General features: G+C 41.8%; 1 protein-coding gene across 2 annotated transcripts in view; it reads left to right on the top strand.

The window, feature by feature from the left end:
- The window catches only part of RSRC1 (arginine and serine rich coiled-coil 1), a 362956-nt gene that overhangs the window by 279109 nt on the left and 60190 nt on the right, over positions 1–23657 (top strand). For both annotated transcript variants that reach the window (XM_074963701.1, XM_074963702.1), the window contains exon 8: positions 12932–13000. In XM_074963701.1, the coding sequence (XP_074819802.1) occupies positions 12932–13000 (69 nt within the window). The remainder of the gene's footprint in view (positions 1–12931; positions 13001–23657) is intronic.

Below are 23657 nucleotides of genomic sequence, written 5' to 3'. Positions count from 1 at the left end.
GCTAAATAGTGAATCAGATGTATTTGATGAGATTGATCCTGTGGTGCTACTTGATTTGCCTGGGCTGCCTGCTGTGCCTATGTCTAGATTGTTGTTGTGTAGAAGTCTATGGATAATAATCAGGAGCAAAGATTACTGGGAAAGAGTAGTTTCATTAGTTTAAGCAGGCTTTCCTCAAAAAGTTCTTCCCATCCACCAACAGTGCCTTTCATTTCTTTGGCCCTTTCCTGAAAGCCTCCTGGTAGTTTTAACTAAGTCTAAAGTAATTATCAAATAAAGTCTGAGCTATGGTTCTTTACATTCAAATTTGTATTTGTTCTGAATGCTGATTGTATAGTACAAGTATATAAGGAAGGAAGGGAAGAGAAGGAAACACATGTTCACTAGCAAGATACTGTGTATGATTCATGTCTATTTGTGCATGTCAAGTACAATTGGTTGCTGCTCAAACTGCCCCATATTTTGAAAGATAGTCTTTCCATTGCAGCTAGGTCACTTATGGTTCTTATATACTTATATGGTTCTATCACTGATTTGTAGCCTATGCAGCAGGTAACTTCCATTTCTTTTTGTTATAGGTGGTGCTCAGCAGAACTATTTTAAAAATTTGTCTGCCTTTGGCATCATGAAGAATAGATGGCAGTGTGAGAAATCATTCTATGCCCTTAATAAATTGTATTCGGAGGATGACCCTGTCCCTAAAACAGATTTAATTAAGGGCATGTCATGTGTAATACAAGGCCTGGGTTAGAATAGCACCACAAACATCTCTTTGAATCTCTAATGATGTACGCTTATACATGGTAAATTGCAAATTAAACAGACTGACTTTTTTTGTCCATTCCTTCCCTTTCAATTGTGTATTACCTGGTATTGATTTCAAGGAACTTCTGTACATTTTCCTGATCCTTTGTGGTGCTCTGACATTGCTGGTGATTTCCATACACTTTCTGACTTTTTGATTGCCTCACACTAAACTTTAAGTAAATTTATGACAGCATGGTGGCGTACTCAATCTAGTGATATATAGCTCTCCCGACCAATGACTCCTTGAAAACTAGAATGTAAATGTTTATGTCAAAAGGAGTGCGTGGAACATTCCACTAATAGTTGGGCTAGTGAAAATACATATCTGAGTACTATTAACATATCCACTGAGAAGAGTTTGTTGCAGTAACGGATGACAACTTGAACACTCTTAACAGTGGGATTTTGGCTCTCCCCTCCACTCATTCTGGGATTCAGACATATTAAGCAGGCAGTCTACCAGCTTCTTCACAGATTCTAGTAATATGAATGCAAGGTGGACGCTAGGAGGTGAGCTGGCCAGAAGAGCACATTTAGTGCTTTGGTTTGACCACAAAGATAGAGCAGGGAAGTGGAGAAAAGACAATTATAAGTTAAGTCTCTGGATGGCTCACTGATGCATCTGGAGAAATGAGTGGGACAGGGTCAGTGAACAGCTGACCGGACAGCAGCATAATGAGATGGCAAAGAAATCACTTTCATATAGAGGCAGCAGGTGGAGTGAAAGTATTCCCAAGCAAAGCCCCAATAAATGACTGCATCAGCAGGAATGCAAGAAATACAGTGGTGGGCAACCTGTGGTCCACGGGCCGCATGCAGCCTGTCAGGGTAATCTGCTGGCAGGCCGCAAGACAGTTTGTTTACATTTGCCCCACCACCCACAGCTCCCATTGGCTGCAGTTCGTCATTCCTGGCCAATGGGAGCTGTGGCCCGCACCGCTTCCCACAGCTCTTGTTGGCTGGGAATGGTGACCCGTGGCCACTGGGAGCTGCAGGCAGCCATGCAAATGTAAACAAACTGGCGGCCCGCCAGTGGATTACCCTGATGGGCCACGTGTGGCCCGTGGGTCGCAGGTTGCCCACCACTGATCCGGAGGGTTGAGAGATGTGAAAAAGATGGAGAGTTTAAGAAATGACTGGAGAAGACAAGCAAGTTTTCCTCGAGGGCTGCCCAGTTCTATCTTCTCATGCCAGACTTCTCAACTCTTATTCATGGCAGACAGGTAGAAGCACCACCAGACTCAGATGCTGGTAGTGTTACTCTCCGATAAAATATTCAAAAGGAATTGCTGTAGGCACAGCAGAAGGAAGATGTCAAGGTTCCTTCCCCACTCTGAACTGTTGGGTACAGATGTACTAAGTTGTGGGGACCTGCATGAAAGACCCTCTAAGCTTATTCTTACCAGCTTAGGTTAAACGCTGCCACCACCAAAGTGTTACACAAAGAAAAGGGGAAGTGCCCACTTGGAAACGTCTCCCTCCCAAAGTATCCCCCCAAGCACTACACCCCCTTTTCTGGGGAAGGCTTGATAAAAATCCTCACCAATTTGCATAGGTGAACACAGACCCAAACCCTTGGATCTTAAGAACAATGAAAAAGCAATCAGGTTCTTAAAAGAGAATTTTAATTAAAGAAAAAGTAAAAGAATCACCTCTGTAAAATCAGGATGGTAAATACCTTACAGGGTAATCAGATTCAAACCATAGAGAATCCCTCTAGGCAAAACCTTAAGTTACAAAAAGACAGAAAAACAGGAATATACATTCCATCCAGCACAACTTATTTTATCAGCCATTTAAACGAAACAGAATCTAACACATATCTAACTAGATTGCTTACTAACTCTTGACAGGAATTCTGACCTGCATTCCTGCTCTTGTCCCGGCAAAAGCATCACACAGACAGAGAAAACCCTTTTTTGCCCCCCTCCAGCTTTGAAAGTATCTTGTCTCCTCATTGGTCATTTTGGTCAGGTGCCAGCGAGGTTATCTTAGCTTCTTAACCTTTTACAGGTGAAAGGGTTTTTCCTCTGGCCAGGAGGGATTTAAAGGTGTTTACCCTTTCCTTTATATTTATGACAGAAGACATGCAAAATTATTCAAGGATTTGCTTAGACTGGCCTTAACTATGTTTAATAATACCAGTCTAATGCAGCAGATGTCCAACAGGAGAGGGTTCACTCAGTCTTGGATGTGACCTGCATCAAACCCCTTTCCCTAGATTAGTAATGTAGGCCCCCTACCTTAGTACATAGTTCCAGGGCACAAAATGACCAGCAGACCTAACCACTTATACATTCCAGTGCATAGCTTTTCCCCACTCGCCCACAGATACTCTCTCTCTCTCATGTGTGTTTAGAGCTTAGCTCCTCCATCATCCAGCAGTGCCCCTATCAGCCCCTTGTATTTAGCCCTTTTGAAATCCCTGGAAGGATTAACTCTCCATGTTCTCACAACCACACCACATTTAGAAGGCTGCATACTCAACCATCCTATGCTAGTTGGCCTTTTAACTAACTTTCCTTAAAAGACTAGCCACCTCATGCTGCTGAGTTAGAAGTTGCAACAGTGCTGTTAAGAAGAGAGAAGAAAACTGATAATAGACTCTTGTACAGAGCAAACCAGCATAAATACAGAAACCAGCAACCTAATGCAAATTTTAACCACAATAATAGCAACAAGAGTATCATACAACTCCCTTCTCCCTACTTTACTCTTCCTACAGTCATGCAACCTTCCCAACCCTGTAACAGCAATGAGAACAACGTCCTATGCTAATGCATAAATGAGGGGGCACCTGGATGTGAATTTCACAAGATTCCTGCCTTAGGCCAGCTCATGTGTCCTTTTTACCTAATTACCATCTGTAGCACTGTCTGGTCGGGGGTGGCAGCCACTGAAGGCACCATCGTGGCCTTGTCCCCCCTTTTGTATAGATTCCAGTCTCTTACCCCTAACCCCACTGAGACCAGCTAGTCAATCATGTTGACCTACACGGCATAGCCAGTTGAGGTAGTGGTGCCAAGCCCCTCTCTCTGTCCTTGCTCCTCAAGGGTGATGGTGACACAATGTTCCTCTTTTCTCTCTCCCTCTCTCCCCTTCTACTTCCCCCCCTCTACCCACACTGGCCTACAGAAACAATTTGCTAATTGAAGGACTTGGTTGGAATGCCTATCCTGGACTTGAAAAGGTTAAAGCAGTCTGGAAAGAGTAAACCTGGTCAGTCATGCCAGTTATTGCTCCAGAGAATTACCTGGCATTCATTGATCTACTGTTGTTTATCTTTACCCATTATGCTTGGGCCTCAAAAGGAACAGAACCTGTAGTTCTGGCCAGAAACCTGCATTTCTGTTACCAGGATCTCCATTCAGAATCTCATCAGTTGCTAGAGTATTTACAAAATTCATGGCAATTGTTTTTTTTCTTTCTTCAGTGAGGACTGTGAAACAAGCTAAGTGACACTTTTAAGTTCAGCATTTTTGAGATGTGTGACTATCAGGTATATAGAAGCATGGGATGAAAGGGGGTCATGTTCACATAACACAAAGATTTTCCTTAAGTTTTGTGAAAAAATTCATATTCATAACAGCAATCATGGAAAGTTGCAACCCGAAAGGAAATTTGTTTTAGAAGGTTATTAGCAACTGAAAAAGAATAGAAAGCTGATACTGACCTTGACTATCGTGTTCACTGATACAGAATGCTGATACTTGAATGTTACCTCAACTTCAAATGAATGTTAATGTTTGTGTTTGTAACTAACAAAGCATTGCCAGTTCTTCACCATATTTATTTGCTTGTATGATGTATCCACATCCCCTGCTCTTTGTTTTGGCTTTACTTTGGAAGGTCTTTAGGACAGGGATTGTCTGTCTTGTATTTGTACGGTGCCTGGCACAATTGGGCGCCAGTCCTGATCAAGGTCTTTGGGTGCTAACAAACTATAAATATTAATTATTATACTACTACTACCTGAAAATACTGACAGTGGATTCTCTCTTCTGTTGCTCTGCTCTTACTAATGGTTCATTATCTGATACTGAATTTCTGTGTGTGTTCCAGAACTTTATTACTTTAGTGTAAGTAAACTTCTGCAACATCTTCAGTGTGTCATTTTCCCATCCCTCCGAAGGAAAGAAAAAATCAATAGAATTGTAATTTTATATGCAGTTGAATGAGTTCTAAAATGCTGAGAGCTTGAATTCAAGCTCCTCATTTATTTATTTATTTATTTATTTAATTTTTTAGAATGCTTTATAAGCAGTCAGACTCTTGTCATACTAGCAGTTTATCCATACAAGAGACCCAGTTTCAGGAGCAACCTCAGCATTCCAACTACCTGGGTCAGTTAAGACCAGGGTATTGCTGAAGTGACTTATTTGGTCTTCTTTGGGTGATGTGCCACTGCTGATCTCCTGTAAATTATATTGGTGTGTGTGTCCCAACCTCCAAGTTGAGGAAAATGTATTGAAGAAGCTTCTGCATGGAGAATATTTTTGAGCATTTTTGCTAGTCCATGTGATACTGCCAGAAAATGGAAAGCTGAGGTAGCTCAAGCTCATGCAAGTTTCAGCTTCCTTATCAATGTATATTCTGCTACAAGTTTTTGTTGTTATGGAGTGAAGTTAGGCTGTCTTTTAACTACCCACACATCATGGTTTTGGCTATATTTACACTTTTATTAAACTGTTAGATAAAACACAGTACTCAGGATGCCAGTAGAGTTTCAGTTAAATTTTTTTTAAAAAGTTGGGCACATCTGGTGCTTATCAAAAGTTTATTCTAATTTGAATATTTTATTTGACTGTTCCAAAGTTTTGATATTTTTCAGTCTGAGTACAATGTACCCAGGGAAAAATACTAAGTTGGCAATGTGTTTACTTCTAGATGTTTGGCCACTGGTTCTTGACCAGAAGATATCACCTTGCATCAGAATGTTTACATGCTCTGTATTTCCTTAGTGGTGAGCTACATGTGTTATGTTCTACCCTTTAATTTGGGAGAATAGCATAGAGATTTATACAGACTCAATACTAGAGGTAAGTGAAAGGGGTGAATTACATTTTAGAAGAATTTAGTGGATTTTCCATCTTTTTAGTGTAATCTGCTCTCAGCTATGTCCTAATTTCACCAAAATAAACAAACTCAGTTTGTGATTGTATTCGTTTTGGTTAAAAGTGGAGGTAGTGTAGTAGTCATTTTAGGAATTCCTTTATGGGGTTGGACAGTAAAAGTTAGGGAGTAGTGCAAGGTGAGAGATCAGTATTGACAACTCAAGAGATCAAAAATAATGAATCAAACCCTAAAAAATCTTGAGTGGCCCAAAAAATGAGTTTTTAATCCAGTCATGTTTTTAATCGTTTTCTTGACTTTTTAACTCTCTATGCCTCTGCCAGTGTTTGTGATAGCTTCAGGTTGAAAAGTCAACTTTTAATGCACACAAAAGTGCATGCCTATCCTTGGCTGCTCAGAAGCAGATTCCACTCACCCTCTTTACACCCCTGAAATAGGGGAACTGCCATCCATTTTCTATTACTGTCTTGACACAGCAGCAATACTTCTGACTCCTTCTGCCCTGGGACTTCACTACTTGGGATTCAGTGGTGCCACTTCCCGGAGTTCCCACTCCCTACTTCTCTGCTGCCCCAAGACCCTCTCTCTGGTATGGGTCCATACGAGAAGGTAGGGCAGGTGCATGTTCTCAGCCCCAAGGCTCTTGCACAGACCTCTGCTTATGTGCCCAGCCTCAAAACTTGTGGGATTGGAGGAGCTTCTAGTGGGATCGCAAGAGCTGCTCCTCCAGGCTCTAAAATCTTGTGACTCACTATCAGTTCACGAGAATTGGCTTTCTCAGCTGCTCAGAGAGGCCTCCTCTTACCCACCACTGCTCCCAGGCTGTTCTTCACAATCCCTGAGTCCTCTTCAGCTCCCTGAACCATAGAGTGGCAGCTATTATCATGACTGCAATTTCATTAAAAGCAGTGGGAGGTGACAGCCAACTTTATTAAGAGCAGCCTCACTTCCACATGCAGATAGATGGTAGGGAAATGGCAGCCATCTTTCTGGCTTCAGACCCACTGACAGTAGTAGGAGATGGTGGTCATTTGGGATAAGGGAAAATTCATGAGTTGGCACCTTTCATCAATTTTTCATGAGACAGGTGAAAAACAAAAGAAAACACCCCAAAATCATTAGAGTCCTCAAAGGAAACCTGAAAAAGATGTGCCTGGGAAATTAAATTCATAACTCTGAACGCTAAAAGCCACAGACTTATCAGAGACAAGGGTTTTATGGCTATGACTCTCTGTACCTTGGGGGAACATGCAGCACCCCCATGTTCATCCTTGTAAAATGATTGTGTGGTATCCAATGCAAAGTTTGTCATGTCAGGTGTCTTCAGAAGGCTCATGATGCACTGAGCATTGTTGTTATAGTGATGTTATAGTAATTGTTATAGTAATATGTGACAAAGTTCCTCCTCTGCCTTGGTGGGTTCTGTGCTTATTGGTGGATTTTCTCGCCTCAGAGGTTCACGGCAGCCATCAGTTTGGCCACTTTTGCTAGTGGCTCAAACCTGCCCTTCACTCAGCTAACCTCATCACTGGCCAGCATAGGGAAATGGAAGGAGAACAATCCCCGCAGTCTCTGCTGATCCACCTAGTGGGTCAGGGGACAGGCCAGGGACCTTCCCCTCTGGTGGGACCCACAGTCCAGGACAACTCCTCCTGTACCCAGTTGGGAGTATGGGGGGAACCCAGGCCCACCCTCTACTCTGGGTTCCAGCCCAGGGCCCTGTGGATCACAGCTGTCTACAGTGTTTCTTGCAACAGCTGTGTGACAGCTACAACTCCCTGGGCTACTTCCCCATGGCCTCCTCCCAACACCTTCTTTATCATCACGACAGGACCTTCTTCCTGATGCCAGATAGAGTTTGTACTCCTCAGTCCTCCAGCAGCACTCCCTCTCACTCTCAGCTCCTTGTGCGCCCCTTAGTGACTGAAGTGACGTCCTTTTTAAACCAGGTGCCCTGATTAGCCTGCCTGTCTTAATTGATTCTAGCAGCTTCTTAATTGGCTCCAGGTATCCTAATTAGCCTGCCTGCCTTAATTGGTTCCAGCAAGTTCCTAATTGTTCTGGAACCACCCCTGTTACTTACCCAGGGAAAAAGGACCTCCTTAATCTGGAGCTAATATATCTGCCTTCTATCACTTTCCTGTAGCCATCTGGCTTGACCCTGTCACAAATGTTACAGATTGTAATTTCATGTATATAGTTATGAGGCTGAAAATGTGTCCTCATGGCTTGAAACAGGCCCAGGCAAAACTCGCCAAGAGCAGAGGGGCAGTTCACACCCCATCAGGGCACATGTGGAACAAACCCAGCCCAGCCTCACAAGAACAAAGGACACTGACCTCAGCAGCAACAAAGGATCTGTTGGACTCTCTAGTGAGTCACGCCCCTTTGGTCAGTTTGGGACTACGATGAGATAATGCTCACCTGACTCTGAAGGGAGATGGAGGAAGGCGTAGCCAAGAGGGAAGAAAGAACATGATAAATGGGAGAAATGTTTGCCATGCTCTTCCTCTCTCTCGCACCTGCATCTACAGACACCACACCAAGCGACTGAAGCACTGATCAAAGGGGAGAGCCTGGCTGAAGGGCAGCCAGCCAGCCTGTGGTGAGAAGCATCTAAGTTTGTAAGGGCACTGAAAGTGTTAAGGTCAGCTTAGAATGCGTTTTGCTTTTATTTCATTTGACCAAATCTGACTTGTGCTTTGACTTACAATCACTTAAAATCTATCTTTGTAGTTAATAAAATTTGTTTGTTTATTCTACCTGAAGAAGTGTGTTTGGTTTCAAGTGTGTCTGAGACTCCTCTTGGGATAACAAGCCTGGTGCATATCAATTTCTTTGTTAAATTGATGAACTCTCATAAGCTTGTAGTGTCCAGGGGGCATAACTGGACACTGCAAGATGGAGGTTCCTAGCGTTGTGTCTGGGACCGGAGATATTGTCTTGTGTCATTTGGTTGCACAATCCAAGGAGCAGCTTACATGCCAGAGGCTGTGTGTGAACAGCCCAGAAGTGGGGGTTCTCACAACAGAGCAGGGTAAGGCTGGCTCCCAGAGTCAAGAATTGGAGTGACCTAGCAGATCACCAGTCCAAATAACACCAGGGGAATGTCACAATGGCCCATTACAACAACTTGTAACACATCTGCTGCCTACCAACCCTACATTAACACTTTTGCAGTTGTAGGACAATTGCTCACTTCATTTTACCTGGTCTTCCACAACGTGTATTGTGACCCTTACGCTTAACAATCTGTCCCACCTACTATTTAACCTGAGTACTTTGATATCCTTCACCAGAAATGAAGAGGAGCTCTGTGAAGCTTGAAAGCTTTTCTCTTCCACCAACAGAAGTTGGTCCAATAAAATTGCCTCACCCACCTTGTTTCTCTCATATCCTGTGAACAACTTGGCTACAAGAACACTGCAAACAGCAAATCTGGAGGTCCACAATGACATTTTTACAGATTCACTTTCCAACACAGAGCTGTAGTCCGATTTATTTTTAGGAATAATGTTTGGTACAGATAGAAAGAATGTACACAAAGAAAACTGAAGTTACGCAAATAGGGAAGGTGGAAAAGGAGCTGTTGACTTACATTTCAAGAGAGAAGCTGAAGCAGAAGAAAGGATTTGCATACTTGGAAAGTATCAATCAGAGAGAGACCTGGAGAACGTGCACCCAGTGTGCCTGGGCGGCAGAGAAAAAGGTGGCAGGAGTACTGTGGGACTGACAAACTGAACAGTAACAAACTGAAAGGAAAAGTGTCTGCTGCGTGTGTCTGCTGTAAAATTTGACAACAGTAGGTCTTGCAGCGGTGGAAGGAAAGAAGATACAGGTAATAGAAAACAACATACTGAGGAAAATGGAAGGCAAGTGAAGTGTAGGTTGAATGTGCCTGGAAGAAATGACAGGGAAGATGAACTTGGGACTCTAAGTGATAGGCTGGAGAGTGCATGTCTGAGGTGGGCTGGACATGTGAGAAAATGGGAGAAGAGCGACGAGTAAAGAAAACCTGGGGGCGGGTTGGAGGAGACAGCACGAGTGGACATGGGAGACAGAGGGTACAAGAGAAGTTTGAGGAGAAAAGGACTGAAACTCCAAGATCTGTGAACCCATGCCATGGACTGACAGGAGTGGCAAAGAATCATGGGCACCTTGGACACCATGTAAACGAGAAAAAGAGTCAAGAAGTTGAAGTGAAGTTCAGTATATGTCGACTGATACAGAATTAAAATGTTTGAGCAATCCTCAAAGCAACACACAGGCTTTAACAACTGTGTCCTCTGTGCATGTTTAGGGCAGGGGTGGGCAAACTACAGCCCGCGGGCCGGATCCGGCCCCTCGGGGCTTTAGATCCGGCCCGCAGGATTGCCCCCCACGGTGCCGCAGGCCCTGCGCCGCTCTCAGAAGCGGCCAGCACAATGTCCCTGCAGCCCGGGGGGAGGGCAGGGCAGGGCAGAGGGCTTCATGTGTTGCTCTTACCTCCAGGCACCGCCCCTCGCAGCTCCCATGGGCCAGGAACGGGGAACCACGGCCAGTGGGAGCTTCGGGGAAGGTACCTGGAGGCACGGCAAGGGCAGCGCGTGGAGCCCTGTGCTTCCTCTCCTCCAGGGGCTGTGCAGGGACGCGGTTCCAGCCGCTTCCCGGAACAGGCAGGCAGGGAGCCTGCCCTGGCCCCTGTGCGTGCCGCTGCCACCCCGGAGCCGCTTTAGGTAAGCAGTGCTGGGCTGGAGCCCGAACCCCTCCTGCATCCCACCGACAACTCCCTGCCTGCACCTCTCACCCCTCCTGTACCCCCTGCCACACCCCCATGCACCCCAACCCCCTGCCCTGAGCCTCCTGCCGCACCCCCGTGCACCCCAACCCCCTTCCCTGAGCTCCCTGCTGCACCTTGCACCTTCGTGCACCCCAAGCCCCTGCCCTGAGCCCCCTGTTGCACCCTGCACCCTCGTGCACCCCAACCCCCTCCCCTGAGCCCTCATGCACCCCAACCCCCTGCCCTGAGCCCCCTGCCGCACCACTCCTGCACCCCAACCCCCCTCACCCCCCCGCCCCAGCCCTGCATACAATTTCCCCACCTAGATGTGGCCGTCGGCCCAAATGTTTGCCCACCCCCAGTTTAGGGGCTAAATTATGTTATTCTTAATGAGCATTTTAGGGTATATGACTGTGCTTATAATACTTACTAAGCTGTGACATTGTCCATGTAATCAGCCAAGACTGTGAAGGAAACTTCTATCTCTGTTAAATGAAGTTTTTAAAAAACCCTGCTTGCAACCATGTATAGTAAGAAGGCTTGAAAATTGACAGTGTGAAGTTAATTTAGCTAAAATGTATATTTAGCTATGATACAGTAAACCATTTCAATTTCTTTAAACTTTTTTTCTCAGATAACCATTTTTTAAAAATCCAATGAATTGGATCAGTAAGGAAGAACAAACTAGCACAGTGGAATAGATAAATCAAATTTAGGCATGGTAGTTTATTGAATCTAAATTGTGCCTGGTTGGCCCAAGAGGTGTATAAGCAATCCATCTTGTGCTGATAATGGAGGTTCTTGAAATCCACCTGATGTTTGCATTATTAAATTTCAGTCTAATGAGCTCTGCTAATACATATTGAAGATGGTTGTAAGGAGTAGAATGTGAATCTGAGCGGGATAATTTGAAAGAAACATAAGCTGAGCATTTTACATGACTCAAGGGGTATAACTACAATTATACATATAACCAAAATTGAATTTAAATAGAATTTCTCTTATCCGTGTCCTTCTACCAGGGAAAATAAAGTGTAAATGAAGTAAAAGTCTTTAGCGTTGGTAGTGGTTTGTTTTTATTATCTAATTTAATAGATTCTTGCAATGATATTCGCTGGCAGAAAAGTTTTAATATTTCATTACTTTAAATGTAGTCTAGGTGTGTATAAAAGCTTATAAATGGAAACATGTCTGTGTAATTGCTTTTATCATTTCATAACACTAGTATTTAAGTTGTATATTTTTAAGAAGATGTAGCAGACTGTGAAGAGACATCAGACTTTGAAAAATATAATCTTGTGGCATTCATTTTCTGAATACCCACTGCTTACGCTGAACGTTATATTCGTAAATTATAGGTTGATTCAATAGGCAATAGAAATAGTACCTGAAAAACTGAATAAACATTTATTGTTCTATACCACAGTTTACAGTAGCTTTATTGTACAGGAAAGTCTGGTCTGAAGTCTTATTCCTGTTAGTTTGGGTTCCTTTTCTTCTGACAAGGCAGTACTTTTAAAAACTTAATATTTCATCAAGTATAATGCTATTAGAGACTTATTCTCACTTAGTTCAGTCATCAGGCAGTGAGATGGCAATAAAAGAGAATGGCTCCTTTGAGACATTAATGCTTTGGAATAAATGATGTGCTAGAACAGAAATTTAATTAATTTACAGAGTATATTGATAGTCCCTTGTTACTGTGCTGTATATTTTTAATCTTCTTTAACATCTGTAGTAAAGTGTTTGAAAACCCCTGCAGTTGAGCAACTAGTAGGTAATTAAGTAATAAGGGAAGAGGCTTCTAGAGGGAAAAAGATTCTTTTTAGAGGATGCTGTCATAACATGAATAAAGTACTGCTGCTGTGATTTGCAATGAAAAAAATATATTACCTAATTTGATACTGTGACATAGATAGTCCAGACCTCCTATATTTTAAATCTTATATGCAGCTCTGAATATTGGAAATATGGCTTTTCCTTCAAAAGAAATCTTAGTTTATTTCCTATATTAGTAAATTAGTTGTTTTTTTTTTAAATATTCTGCCACTGTGTCATTTCCTTTCACCTTACAAATTGTCAGTTATGATACAGATTAACAGTACTGGTCTTGTAAATAAATAAAAAAAAAAATTAAAGGCCAAATTCTGCTTCAAATGCACATTGACTTTAATGGGAGCTGCAGAAATTAATCTGAAAGTGAACTTCAGCCCTCGGGAGGGTTTTGTTTTATTATACAAATGTAATTAAAACAAGTATAAATAACTCATTATAGGTATTTTTTATTTTTAGCGAAAGCAGATGAAGCATTGAAGGCTAAAGAAAGAAGCGAAGAAGAAGCGAAAAAGAGAAAGGAAGAAGGTAATGCAGTTTTTTATTTATCAGCAAGATACAGTTTTTATTAAACTGGCAATAATAATTCCATAAGGAACAGGTTCCTTTGAGGTTCTCATATTTTCTCTAGGGTTGGACCACATCTTAATAGGGGGTATGTCATGGTCAGTCGTCCTCCAATTCACAGTCACACAGAGCACCTCCACCTCTCAGTCACAACCATATAATATTCCTGTGGCAACTACAGCGATTGCAGGGAATTATTTAATGATTTTTTAAAGCTGTCTTTAAAGCAACTTGGTATTTGGTAACAAGCAGAAGAGCTAATACCATGTGACCAGTCAGCTGTCTGAGGCAGAGACCACAGTTAGAGAAGTCATTGCAGTCAATTAACATAAAACAGTAACATTGTTTATCTGAGAATATATTGTACGACTAACATAAGATGTCCAATCATTAGTCTAGTTCACTTGTGCAGTTACTCTGTACTATGTCATGATAGTAATCCCTCCAATGCAGTGGTAGCTCTGTGCACTGAATACTTTCAGGATGAAGGCCTTTTCCATTGCACTACCAGTGGTAGACTACCAATGGGAATCTGTACAAGGTTTGTAGGATCAGGTTCAAAACAAATGTACTTTGATTGTGTGTCTTTTCATTATTTGGTGATACATCAAGTTCTGTGACAAAGTCAACCTGAACTTATATAAAGGAACCTTAAGTGGTATTCCACACTTCAACTTTGATGGGGTATCCCCATTTCTCAGAGAAAATTAATAGCAAAAATCTATCTCCTGTGGTTCCAATTAAAATGAGCTACTAAAGTGTCTGCAGCATATATAACTTTTATGTTGATTTAAGTATAAAATATATACCAAAGGATTTTACTTTTCTGAAACTGTCAGCTTATTTGTTTTTGACATCATCACTTATCTTGAAACCTGATCCTCAATTTTTGAAAGATGCTGCTGTTTAAGAAATTATTATTTAAAAAAATTAAAGCATCAGTATATACTTTTTCCTGGATGTTTTATTATTATTTTCCAATACCATAAAGGTGACTTCTGAGTTGTGACAGATTTTTGACTATACACAGTACATTTTAATTATATTTCAAGGTGGATATCTGATCTAAGGGGGAGTGTGTGTGTCTGTATGCATGTATATGTATATACATATATGTACATACATATATATTTTCCTAGGCTAGCCTTTGATCATCTAGTGCCCTCTGCAAATCATAATTTGGTGCCTACACATAGGTAGTATTCTAGTTGCCAAAGGGGTTGTGTTTGAGACAGACTGTCCTAGAATCAGTGGTGTACACAGGCTGAAAACTTAGGATAAGAGAGCCTTTCATTGAAGGTTTGGAATGTGGTTTAGTTCACAGCAAGGTATAGTGGCAAGGCTGTGGCAAAGAACTGTTCGAAGGCAGTGGCATCACTACTATAGCTAATCTGAAAAGAGATAAGGGGAAGGAAGAACTGGGTTAGGAAAGGGTTGAATGTGAAGTTTGGGGAGGTGGCTGGGATCAGAGAGTGACTGGAGGAGAGGGAGCTCCTGTCTAACCAATATCAACAATAGAAGCTTTTGTGGATAGAGCTGCACCAGTGGTGAATTATACATCCTAACTTTCCTAGCCGTAGACAAGTCCCGTCTATCTTGACTCATCTCCAAATGCTTCATTTCGTTATCCTTCCATGTCCCAGGCTCTCAACTTCAGTTTACTCTGACTTCCCTCTTCATGCCCTCATACCCAGTCTCTTTCTAAGTGCAGTCTCACCTGCCTTGTTTAATGTCACCCACACCCACCCTTTCCAGGCTGTCTCCTCTACTGAGGTCATTGTGCACTCCCTGGTTTTTCTCTAGTTTTGACTATTGTAACCACCTCTTCTCTGCCTCTTTACACTTCTTTCTCCCCCACTCCAGTCTATCTAAAATGTCACTGCTAAATTCATCTTTCTCTCCTATCACTACAAGCACATTCAAAACCCCTCCTTGACTCCATTCATTTTCTTCCTTTCTTTTAACACAGTGAATTAAAGCTCTTTGTCTTTCCCTTAAAGCCCCTAGAAACTTTGGCTCCCATTTACCTCTGTTCTTATCGCCTTTAAGAAACTGGAGACTATTCCTAGAAAGGAGACCGCACAATAGAAGGTGCACAGTGGAGAGTATGAAAGAGATGAGGCGAGCATAAACTTCTTGATTTAATGATCTGTTTGGGGGTTTTTTCATGTAAAATGAATGCTAAGCTTTTTTCACTTCAAAGTGTACTGGGCACTCATTACATCTGAAGGAAATCTTTTTCTTTTATGTTAATTTTCTAATTATTTTATCCAGATACACTGGGTGAGCTTGTTATAAAAGAGACAAATCTACTCTCCCAATATTTAAATATAACTAATGCCCATTGTATCCAAATGGGATGAAGCTAAGGATGTAGCCAGTAAAAGGTATCACCACCTCTATATCAGCACATTCAGGCACTTTTGAAGCGAGTAACAATAATGCTTCCTCCAGCCTTTCCAGTGCTCAACTGTGTTTGGCAGGCATCTGGGTGCTTTTTTTTTTTTTTTTTTTAAGTTTTACCTTCACTTGAAACATCTAAATTGGGGGCATTTTAAAAGTGTCTTAAGTGAAAGTAAAACTCACCAGTGCTTCATGGACAACCAAACTTCAAAGCAAAATACTGCTGCCTCTTGCTTGGCCTCCCAGCTCAACAGTACGCTGCAGGTGGCTATACCACTTTGAAGTCTATGGTTTTTATTTAAGCAGCTATATCAGAAATGTATTAAACTCTCAGTGTGGCATGTTAAATAGATACTTAGATGTGAAAGTGCAGACTGGCTGTCTGCAGAACATTGATAAACCAGGAAGCTGAGCAAGTGTTTCTGCTTGGAATGGTAACATTTCACACCCACTTGGCATTGGCATAAATGGGCATGTGAGGTGCAGAACAATGGAGGATCAGGTCTTGTGACTTAAATGTTTTTTACTGGAAATAATAAAAAGAATTTAAAATCCTATCAGAATAAAAAGATTGCTCAGTATTTTGATTTGAGGGCAACGAAGAGCAAAACATTATAAACAGTTTTCAGAGTAGCAGCCGTGTTAGTCTGTATTCGCAAAAAGAAAAGGAGTACTTGTGGCACCTTAGAGACTAACAAATTTATTTGAGCATAAGCTTTCGTGAGCTACAGCTCACTTCATCGAATGCATTCAGTGGAAAATACAGTGGGGAGATTTATATACAACATATATAAAACAGTGTGACTTTATTTAAATAATGTCCAATACAAGTGCATGGGCTAGACTTAGACAACTATCTGTAAAAAGAAAAGGAGTACTTGTGGCACCTTATGGACTAACAAATTTATTTGAGCATAAGCATCCAATGAAGTGAGCTGTAGCTCACGAAAGCTTATGCTCAGATAAATTTGTTAGTCTCTAAGGTGCCACAAGTTCTCCTTTTCTTTTTGCGAATAAAGACTACACGGCTGCTACTTTGACAACTATCTGTGATGACTTTCAGTGGGAGGTAGGCACCAAATTGCCATCTATGCCTTTGAAAATCTCCCCTTGAGAAAATGTCACCTTTTAAATTTCTGAAATAAATAGATTAGATAGATCACCATGTGAGATTCTGGGTAGATTAAAAAGTGTTGATTTTAACCTATAAAACCCCAATTGGTCCAGTCCCAGCCTACCTGAGAGATTGCCTCTATCCCCAAAATACGTTGCCACAATTGCAGTCAGCAGAGACAGTGATGCTAGATCTCCCTTGATTTAATAGAGAAAGAGCTGCTGACAGAGCATTTTTCATAAGGGCCCTATCACTCTGGAATGTCCTTCCTCCCATGGCACAGAATAGCCCCGATTTGACGACTCTCAGGGTACCCTGCAGGATCCATTTGTTTTTCCTGGCATTTGACAAGAGGAAAGTGGATTGAGGTATTACCCAATGTATGGGGGTCATAGTAATCTGGAAACACAAAATTAGTAGAAGAAAGTTTTCAAAATTTTGCCTTGTAGTTGGCATTCTTGTGGTAGTATAAGTCTCTGCCATGTGCCAGCTCAAGTTCAAGTAATGTCTCTTCCTCTCATGCAAGGTGGGACTGAAAACCTCTTTGAAACTTTCCTCAGGATGATTCAGGTGTAGAGTCAATGGACCCTGTGGGGTGTGAATACAGCTTTGACCAGGAGGTTGGTTGGACACTATAATTTTAGTAAAGTAGTAGCAAGTCTTTCAGCTCGTATAGTGGCATGGAAATAGATAACTTTTTCTACCTTCTTCATCAACGTTTAAAGACTATGAGCCAAGCTGGTAAAAAAATGGTTTCCTCCAATTAGGTTCCTAAAACCATATTTAGGTGCCTTAATAAGTAACCTGATATTCAAAAGTGCTGAACACCCAGCAGTTCCCACTATAGTTAATGGGAGCTGTTGGGTGTACTCAGAAATTTTTAATATCATGCCACTTATTTAGGTACTTAAACATGAATTTAGGAGTCTAAAGTTAAACACCCATGTTTAAAAGCATGGTCCCAGTAAAGTCCAAATCAACAACCTATTGCTAAAAGGATGGATGAATATTACTCTCTTTTTGAAGGGGGGGGGAAAAATACACCAACCACAAGAGCAGGTGTTATGCACACAGTGCTCTGTTAACAAATAGGATTTGTGTTTGAAACTCCTGCTCAGTGCTTTGAATATTTACCTTTTGGTGACCTGTACCTACACTGCTGCTGTTATATACTTCATTCGTTACACTTGAGCATTCTTGAAAATAAGGAAAGAATATCACAGTTCCAGATGATTTATATAACCAGCCACCTGGGACTGCTCTATGGTTGATCCTGAACTGAGAATAAATGAACAACAGTGTGCAGTCATGCAAGGTGTATTACTAGAGAAGAGCTAGAATGTGTCATACTGAACTGTATATTTCCATTAGTCTGTCTAAATTAACATAATGCTTTATTTAGAATTCTCTAATGGGTTATATAGTGATACTTTTTATCTACCTGTAATCATGTTGCCCTGGGGATAATGCTTTAGTAAACATCTGATTTTTCTGACAAGGGGTTTCCTTCCAAATCCTCCAAAATTAAGTTACACAATTTAGTTAAGTTGCTGGGTTAAAGTTTTGTGTAGATTCAAAGGAGGCTTCACATTAGACCAGTTTCCCTAGCAAACACTGTTCTTCAGTGTTCAATGTTCAATGATTTTAGACAGTCATCTTCAAGAACTGAATTGATCGAATTCACCTGAGGATAGTAGTGAATGAGAAATGAAGAGATCTTGCCCAACATCCAGAAGTTCTGAAACAACTTTAGAATCAGTTCTAAGTTGCAAAAAGTTCTAAGTTGGAATCTCTTCAGAGATGGAAGAAATACTTAGGAAAATATCCTTAATGTCTCAAGTTTGGATTTCATGTTTTTGTGATTTTCTTCATCATAAGAGGGTAATTTTTTATGCACAAGATCACTTTCATTTAAAGAAATCCAGACTTCTGATTGAGCAGTAGGTCTTCCAATCCGCATAAGCTCAGAATCCTACTAGTTCCAGCAGCAGCTATCATAGCCGTTAAAGTTTTCAACAGATTTTAAAGTATGATGCAAAATTGCAGTCTTCTCTTTTTTTTATCCCCCTTCAATGAGGGGCTTGGATTAGATTGTAACATATTGGGTGCTGCCTTGTTTGCCAGAATCTTAGCATTCATCTTTTTTAAAAAGTCCCCAGGCCTTATGATGGCCTTAAAAATGTGAACTTGGACATTGCTGCATCAGTTACTCTGACTCTGCAGAGATTCTGAAACCATAGAAGGTGTGAAATGTCTCTAACATGGTAACTCAGGGCTTGTCTATATGGGGACACTCAGAGAAATTCATTCAAATTAACTAATGGTGTGAATTTAAAGCACATTAGTTAAACTGCATTAAATCCCTGTGTGGACACTCTCATTCAGATGACCAGTAATGATGATTTAAATGTCATCATTGTTAAGTATTTCATTATGAACAAATCATGTAAGAAAGGAGCAGGATGATTTACACAATTTGCTGAGAGTTGTATTTCATTTTGGTGCCATGAGTAGGTGGCATTTTAGAGGTAACCAACCATTTCCCTCCCCCTCTCCCAATCTAACTCATGGAGTCAAAAAGACCGAGGGGAAGAGCAGAGGGCATCTGAACCCCAGGAAACAGGAGGCAATCTGTAGAGCCAAGAAGGACATACATCCAAGCCTTCTACCCACAATGAGGGCTTGGTTGGCTCTGGTAGTGTGTGAATGGCCAGATGGCTTTCTCTCTGGATCTAGTGGTGGTGGCTCCTCACTTTAATGGACATTGTCCATTTGACTCTGCAGACTTTACTGTATCATTATCATTCAGGTCATGACTGTTTTCTTTGCAATCATGAGAGCTGGATATATATATTTTTAAATGAGACCTTAGATTCTGATGTCATATAACTCCAAGAGACTGGGGGTCCTATGTATGTTTCTATGCCTTGCCCAAGGATATATCTGAATCATACTAAGGGGAAACAAAGCTTAATGATCCCAACAGAACATATGTGATCATATTTTAAACATCTGCACAATCTTCTTTGAGTAGCATCTAATTTTTGTGTCTAGTAGGCAGAGTTTGGGAAAGTATCTCAATTTTTTTTTCAAGTTCAGCCCTTTCTGCAATACAGAGTTTAAAAATTTCTGCTTCTTAAAGAAACTGGAAAAGTAGTTTAGGGTATTTTGCTGTACACAAGAAAGTAATGAAGACTCAGAATGTTCCTGGATGTTAAGATGCTATGTTTTTTAATTAAAGGAGACATTTTAGGTATATCACAGAGTTGAGTTGTTCAGATCCTAAATCAAGGAGATTAATGTGGTCTGTGTTCAGGATCTAGCTAAATCAAAGCTAGCTTGGGTATGTCTACATGTGCTGCAATCATACCCTCCCAGTTGCAGTGTAGACCTACCCTGTAAATTTAAGCTAGAGTTACTCCTGATTTACACTGGTTTAACTGAGACCAGAATTAAGCTCTCTGACTCCACATGGAAATACGTTTAAGTGAACAAAAGGGCTAATTTACAGTCCAGCATCCCCAGCTGACCAGAATCTGAAGACTTGGTAGGATTAGTCAAAAAGTTTGGATGTGACAGGAAGATGAGATAGAATTTGTAGACATAGGATGAGTCCAGGGAGTTTTATTTTAGGAGAGGGAATGTAGTAGCCTGTCTGAAAGGATCCACATGTGTGGATGGGGAAATGATGGTGGATGAGAGGAAGTGGATAACAGAAGGAGAAAGAGAAGTCAGGAGTTGGCAGGGGATATGGGACTTGGTGAAAGGTTAGCAGCAGACACACTTCAGAGGCAGTGACAGGTTAGGAGAAGGAAAGAGTAGCTAGAAGAGAGGAGAAGGTGAGTTATCTCTAGATGATATTGGTTTTCTTCTTGAAAGAATTGTTTGAGGTCCTATTCTGAGAGGGAGGACATGTAGAGGTGGTAGAGATGGTTTGTGAAGGAATCAAGAAGTGTCCGTAGTTATTGTAGACAACTGAGTTGATCAGAGAGAGGTAATGTTGTGTTGCAAGAAAGATAATGAAATAAAAAGCAGACAGAACAAATCGGCATCAGAAATGTGTATGGTGTCTCAGCTTTTTTTCATAGATGCTCAGCCACATGACAGCAAGAGTAGAACAAATGGACATAATCCTTCCTTCAAAAGAAAAAAAAGAAAAAAAAGCCTTACAACAAAAATGCGTTTTTGAACTACTTTTTAAATTGTGAATTGCCAAAATGTGGAAGCCTCTTATGTAGGTTCATAAATCAGAGTCCGTGTCAGAGCAATGTGTTTTGCCTTTCTGTGGCTGGAAGGGACACACGCTGATCAGGAAAGGAGCCGATCAGCAGCAGCCAGTCAACTGGAAGGGAACCTATGCAGCCCTAATGCAAACAGGAGCAGCCAAGATGGCACTGCACCACAGCCATGAATTGGTGTGTGTCCTTCACAAAATAAGGGGCCAGTGGCCAGGGAGATTCCACACACCCCAAAGGGCAGCCTTAAGGTAGCTGTGGAGGGTACCATAAACATTTAGGAAAAATTGGAGATAGATTTTTCACTTTGTGGGTCAGTTTATATTTTCAAGGCTATCTTCAGAAGGGAAAATGAAGATTTATACCTAACATTTTCAGGTAGAGACGGATTCACAGCTGCAGGCTCAGTGAGCCCCAGAGGTTCATCTCTGGTGATGATTTGATCCATACTTTTCCAGATATGCTTTTTATATTTCATTAATTTCCGTATGTTTTCTGTTGTGTCTTATTGTGACTGTATACAAAGAAACAAACACAAAAAGGAAGCTTACAAGAAGTGGAAACTTGGACAGATGACTAGGGAGGAGTATAAAAATATTGCTCGAGCATGCAGAGGTGTAATCAGGAAGGCCAAAACACAACTGGAGTTGCAGCTAGCAAGGGATGTGAATGGGGAGGCAACCTAGTGACAGATGATGTAGAAAAAGCTGAAGTACTCAATGCTTTTTTTTTGCCTCGGTCTTCACAGACAAGGTCAGCTCCCAGACTGCTGTCCTGGGCAACACAGTATGGGGAGGAGGTGAGCAGCCCTCAGTGGTGAAAAAACAGGTTAACGACTATTTAGGACAGCTGGACGTGCACAAGACCATGGGTCCAGATCTAATGCATCTGAGGGTGCTGTGGGAATTGGTTGATGTGATTGCAGAGCCATTGGCCATTATCTTTGAAAACTTGTGGCGATCGGGAGAGGTCCCGGACAATTGGAAAAAGGCAAATATAGTGCCCATCTTTAAAAAAGGGAAGAAGGAGAATCCAGGGAACTACACGCTGGTCAGCCTCACCTTAGTCCCTGGAAAAATCATGGAGCAGGTCCTCAAGGAAACCATTTTGAAGCACTTGGAGGAGAGGAAGGTGATCAGGAACAGTCAACATGGATTCACCAAGGGCCAGTCATGCCTGACCAACCCGATTGCCGTCTATGATGAGATAACTGGCTCTGTGGATGTGGGGAAAGCAGTGGATGTGATATATCTTGACTTTAGCAAGGTTTTTGATACGGTCTCCCACAGTATTCTTGCCAGCAACTTTAAAAAGTCTAGATTGGATGAATGGACTATAAGATGGATAGAAAGCTGACTAGATTGTAGGGCTCAACGGGTAGTGATCAATGGCTCCATGTCTAGTATCAAGTAGAGTGCCCCAGGGTTCGGTCGTGGGGCCATATTTTCCCACCATCTTTATTAATGATCTGGATGATGGGATGGATTGCACCCTCAGCAAGTTCGCGGATGACACTAAGCGGGGAGGAGAGGTAGATACGCTGGAGGGTAGGGATAGGGTCCAGAGTGACCTAGACAAATAGGTGACAAATTAGAGGATTGGGACAAATTAGAGGAGTGACAAATTAGAGGATTGGGCCAAAAGAAATCTGATGAGGTTCAACACGGACAAGTGCAGAGTCCTGCACTTAGGACAGAAGAATCCCATGCACCACTACAGGCTGGTGACTGACTGGCTAAGCAGCAGTTCTGCAGAAAAGGACCTCGGGATTACAGTGGATGAGAAGCTGGATATGAGTCAGCAGTGTGCCCTTGTTGCCAAGAAGGTTAATGGCATATTAGGTTGCATTAGTAGGAACATTGCCAGCAGATCAAGGAAGTGATTATTCCCCGGTATTCAGCACTGGTGAGGCCACATCTGGAGTATTGCATCCGGTTTTGGAAAGGATGTGGACAAATTGTAGAGTCCAGCGGAGGGCAATGAAAACGATCAGGGGTCTGAGGCACATGACTTAAGAAGAGAGGCTGAGGGAACTGGGTTTGTTTAGTCTGAAGAGAAGAGTGAGGGGGGATTTGATAGCAGCCTACAACTACCTGAAGGGGGGTTCCAAAGAGGATGGAGCTCAACTGTTCTCAGTGGTGGCGGATGACAGAACAAGGAGCAATGGTCTCAAGTTGCAGTGGGGGAGGTCTAGGTTGGATATTAGGAAACAGTATTTCACTAGGAGGGTGGTGAAGCACTGGAATGGGTTACCTAGGGAGGTGGTGGAACCTCCATCCTTAGCGGTTTTTAAGGCCTGGCTTGACAGAGCCCTGGCTGGGATGATTTAGTTGGTGTTGGTCCTGCTTTGAGCAGGGGGTTGGACTAGATGACCTCCTGAGGTCTCTTCCAGCCCTAATCTTCTATGATTCTAACTGTTTTGCATACAGACATTACAAGAGATAGCTGACCTATACATACAGAGTGAATTGCAAATAATAGTAATTTACAGAGAAACCACATAGAAAATCTGCAGTCTTTGTTTTTTTTTTTTATTAGTAAGGCATGACTAAAATAGAAACAAGCCCTTAAGGTACAGTCCTGTATGCATACATAATGGATGTTATATAGTCTATATATCATAGTCCTATTAGTTTACTCCTATTTATGTTTGTTTTTGTACAGTATTACTTAGCATCTTGCCTTATCAGTCAAATGAGTGTCATTTAATAGGCATTCCTAGACAGAATTCTACAATTAGGGTCCTGGCCAGCAGCCGACACTCTCTGGCTGTCCAGCTCTGAAGGCATCACCGCTGCCAGCAGCAATGGAGAAGTAAGGGTGGCAATACTGCGACCCCTCTAAAATAGCCTTCAACCCCTCAGCC

Source organism: Natator depressus, chromosome 9, assembly GCF_965152275.1.
Source record: "Natator depressus isolate rNatDep1 chromosome 9, rNatDep2.hap1, whole genome shotgun sequence".
Taxonomy (NCBI): Eukaryota; Metazoa; Chordata; order Testudines; family Cheloniidae; genus Natator; species Natator depressus.
This window is presented reverse-complemented; position numbering and strand designations above follow the sequence as displayed.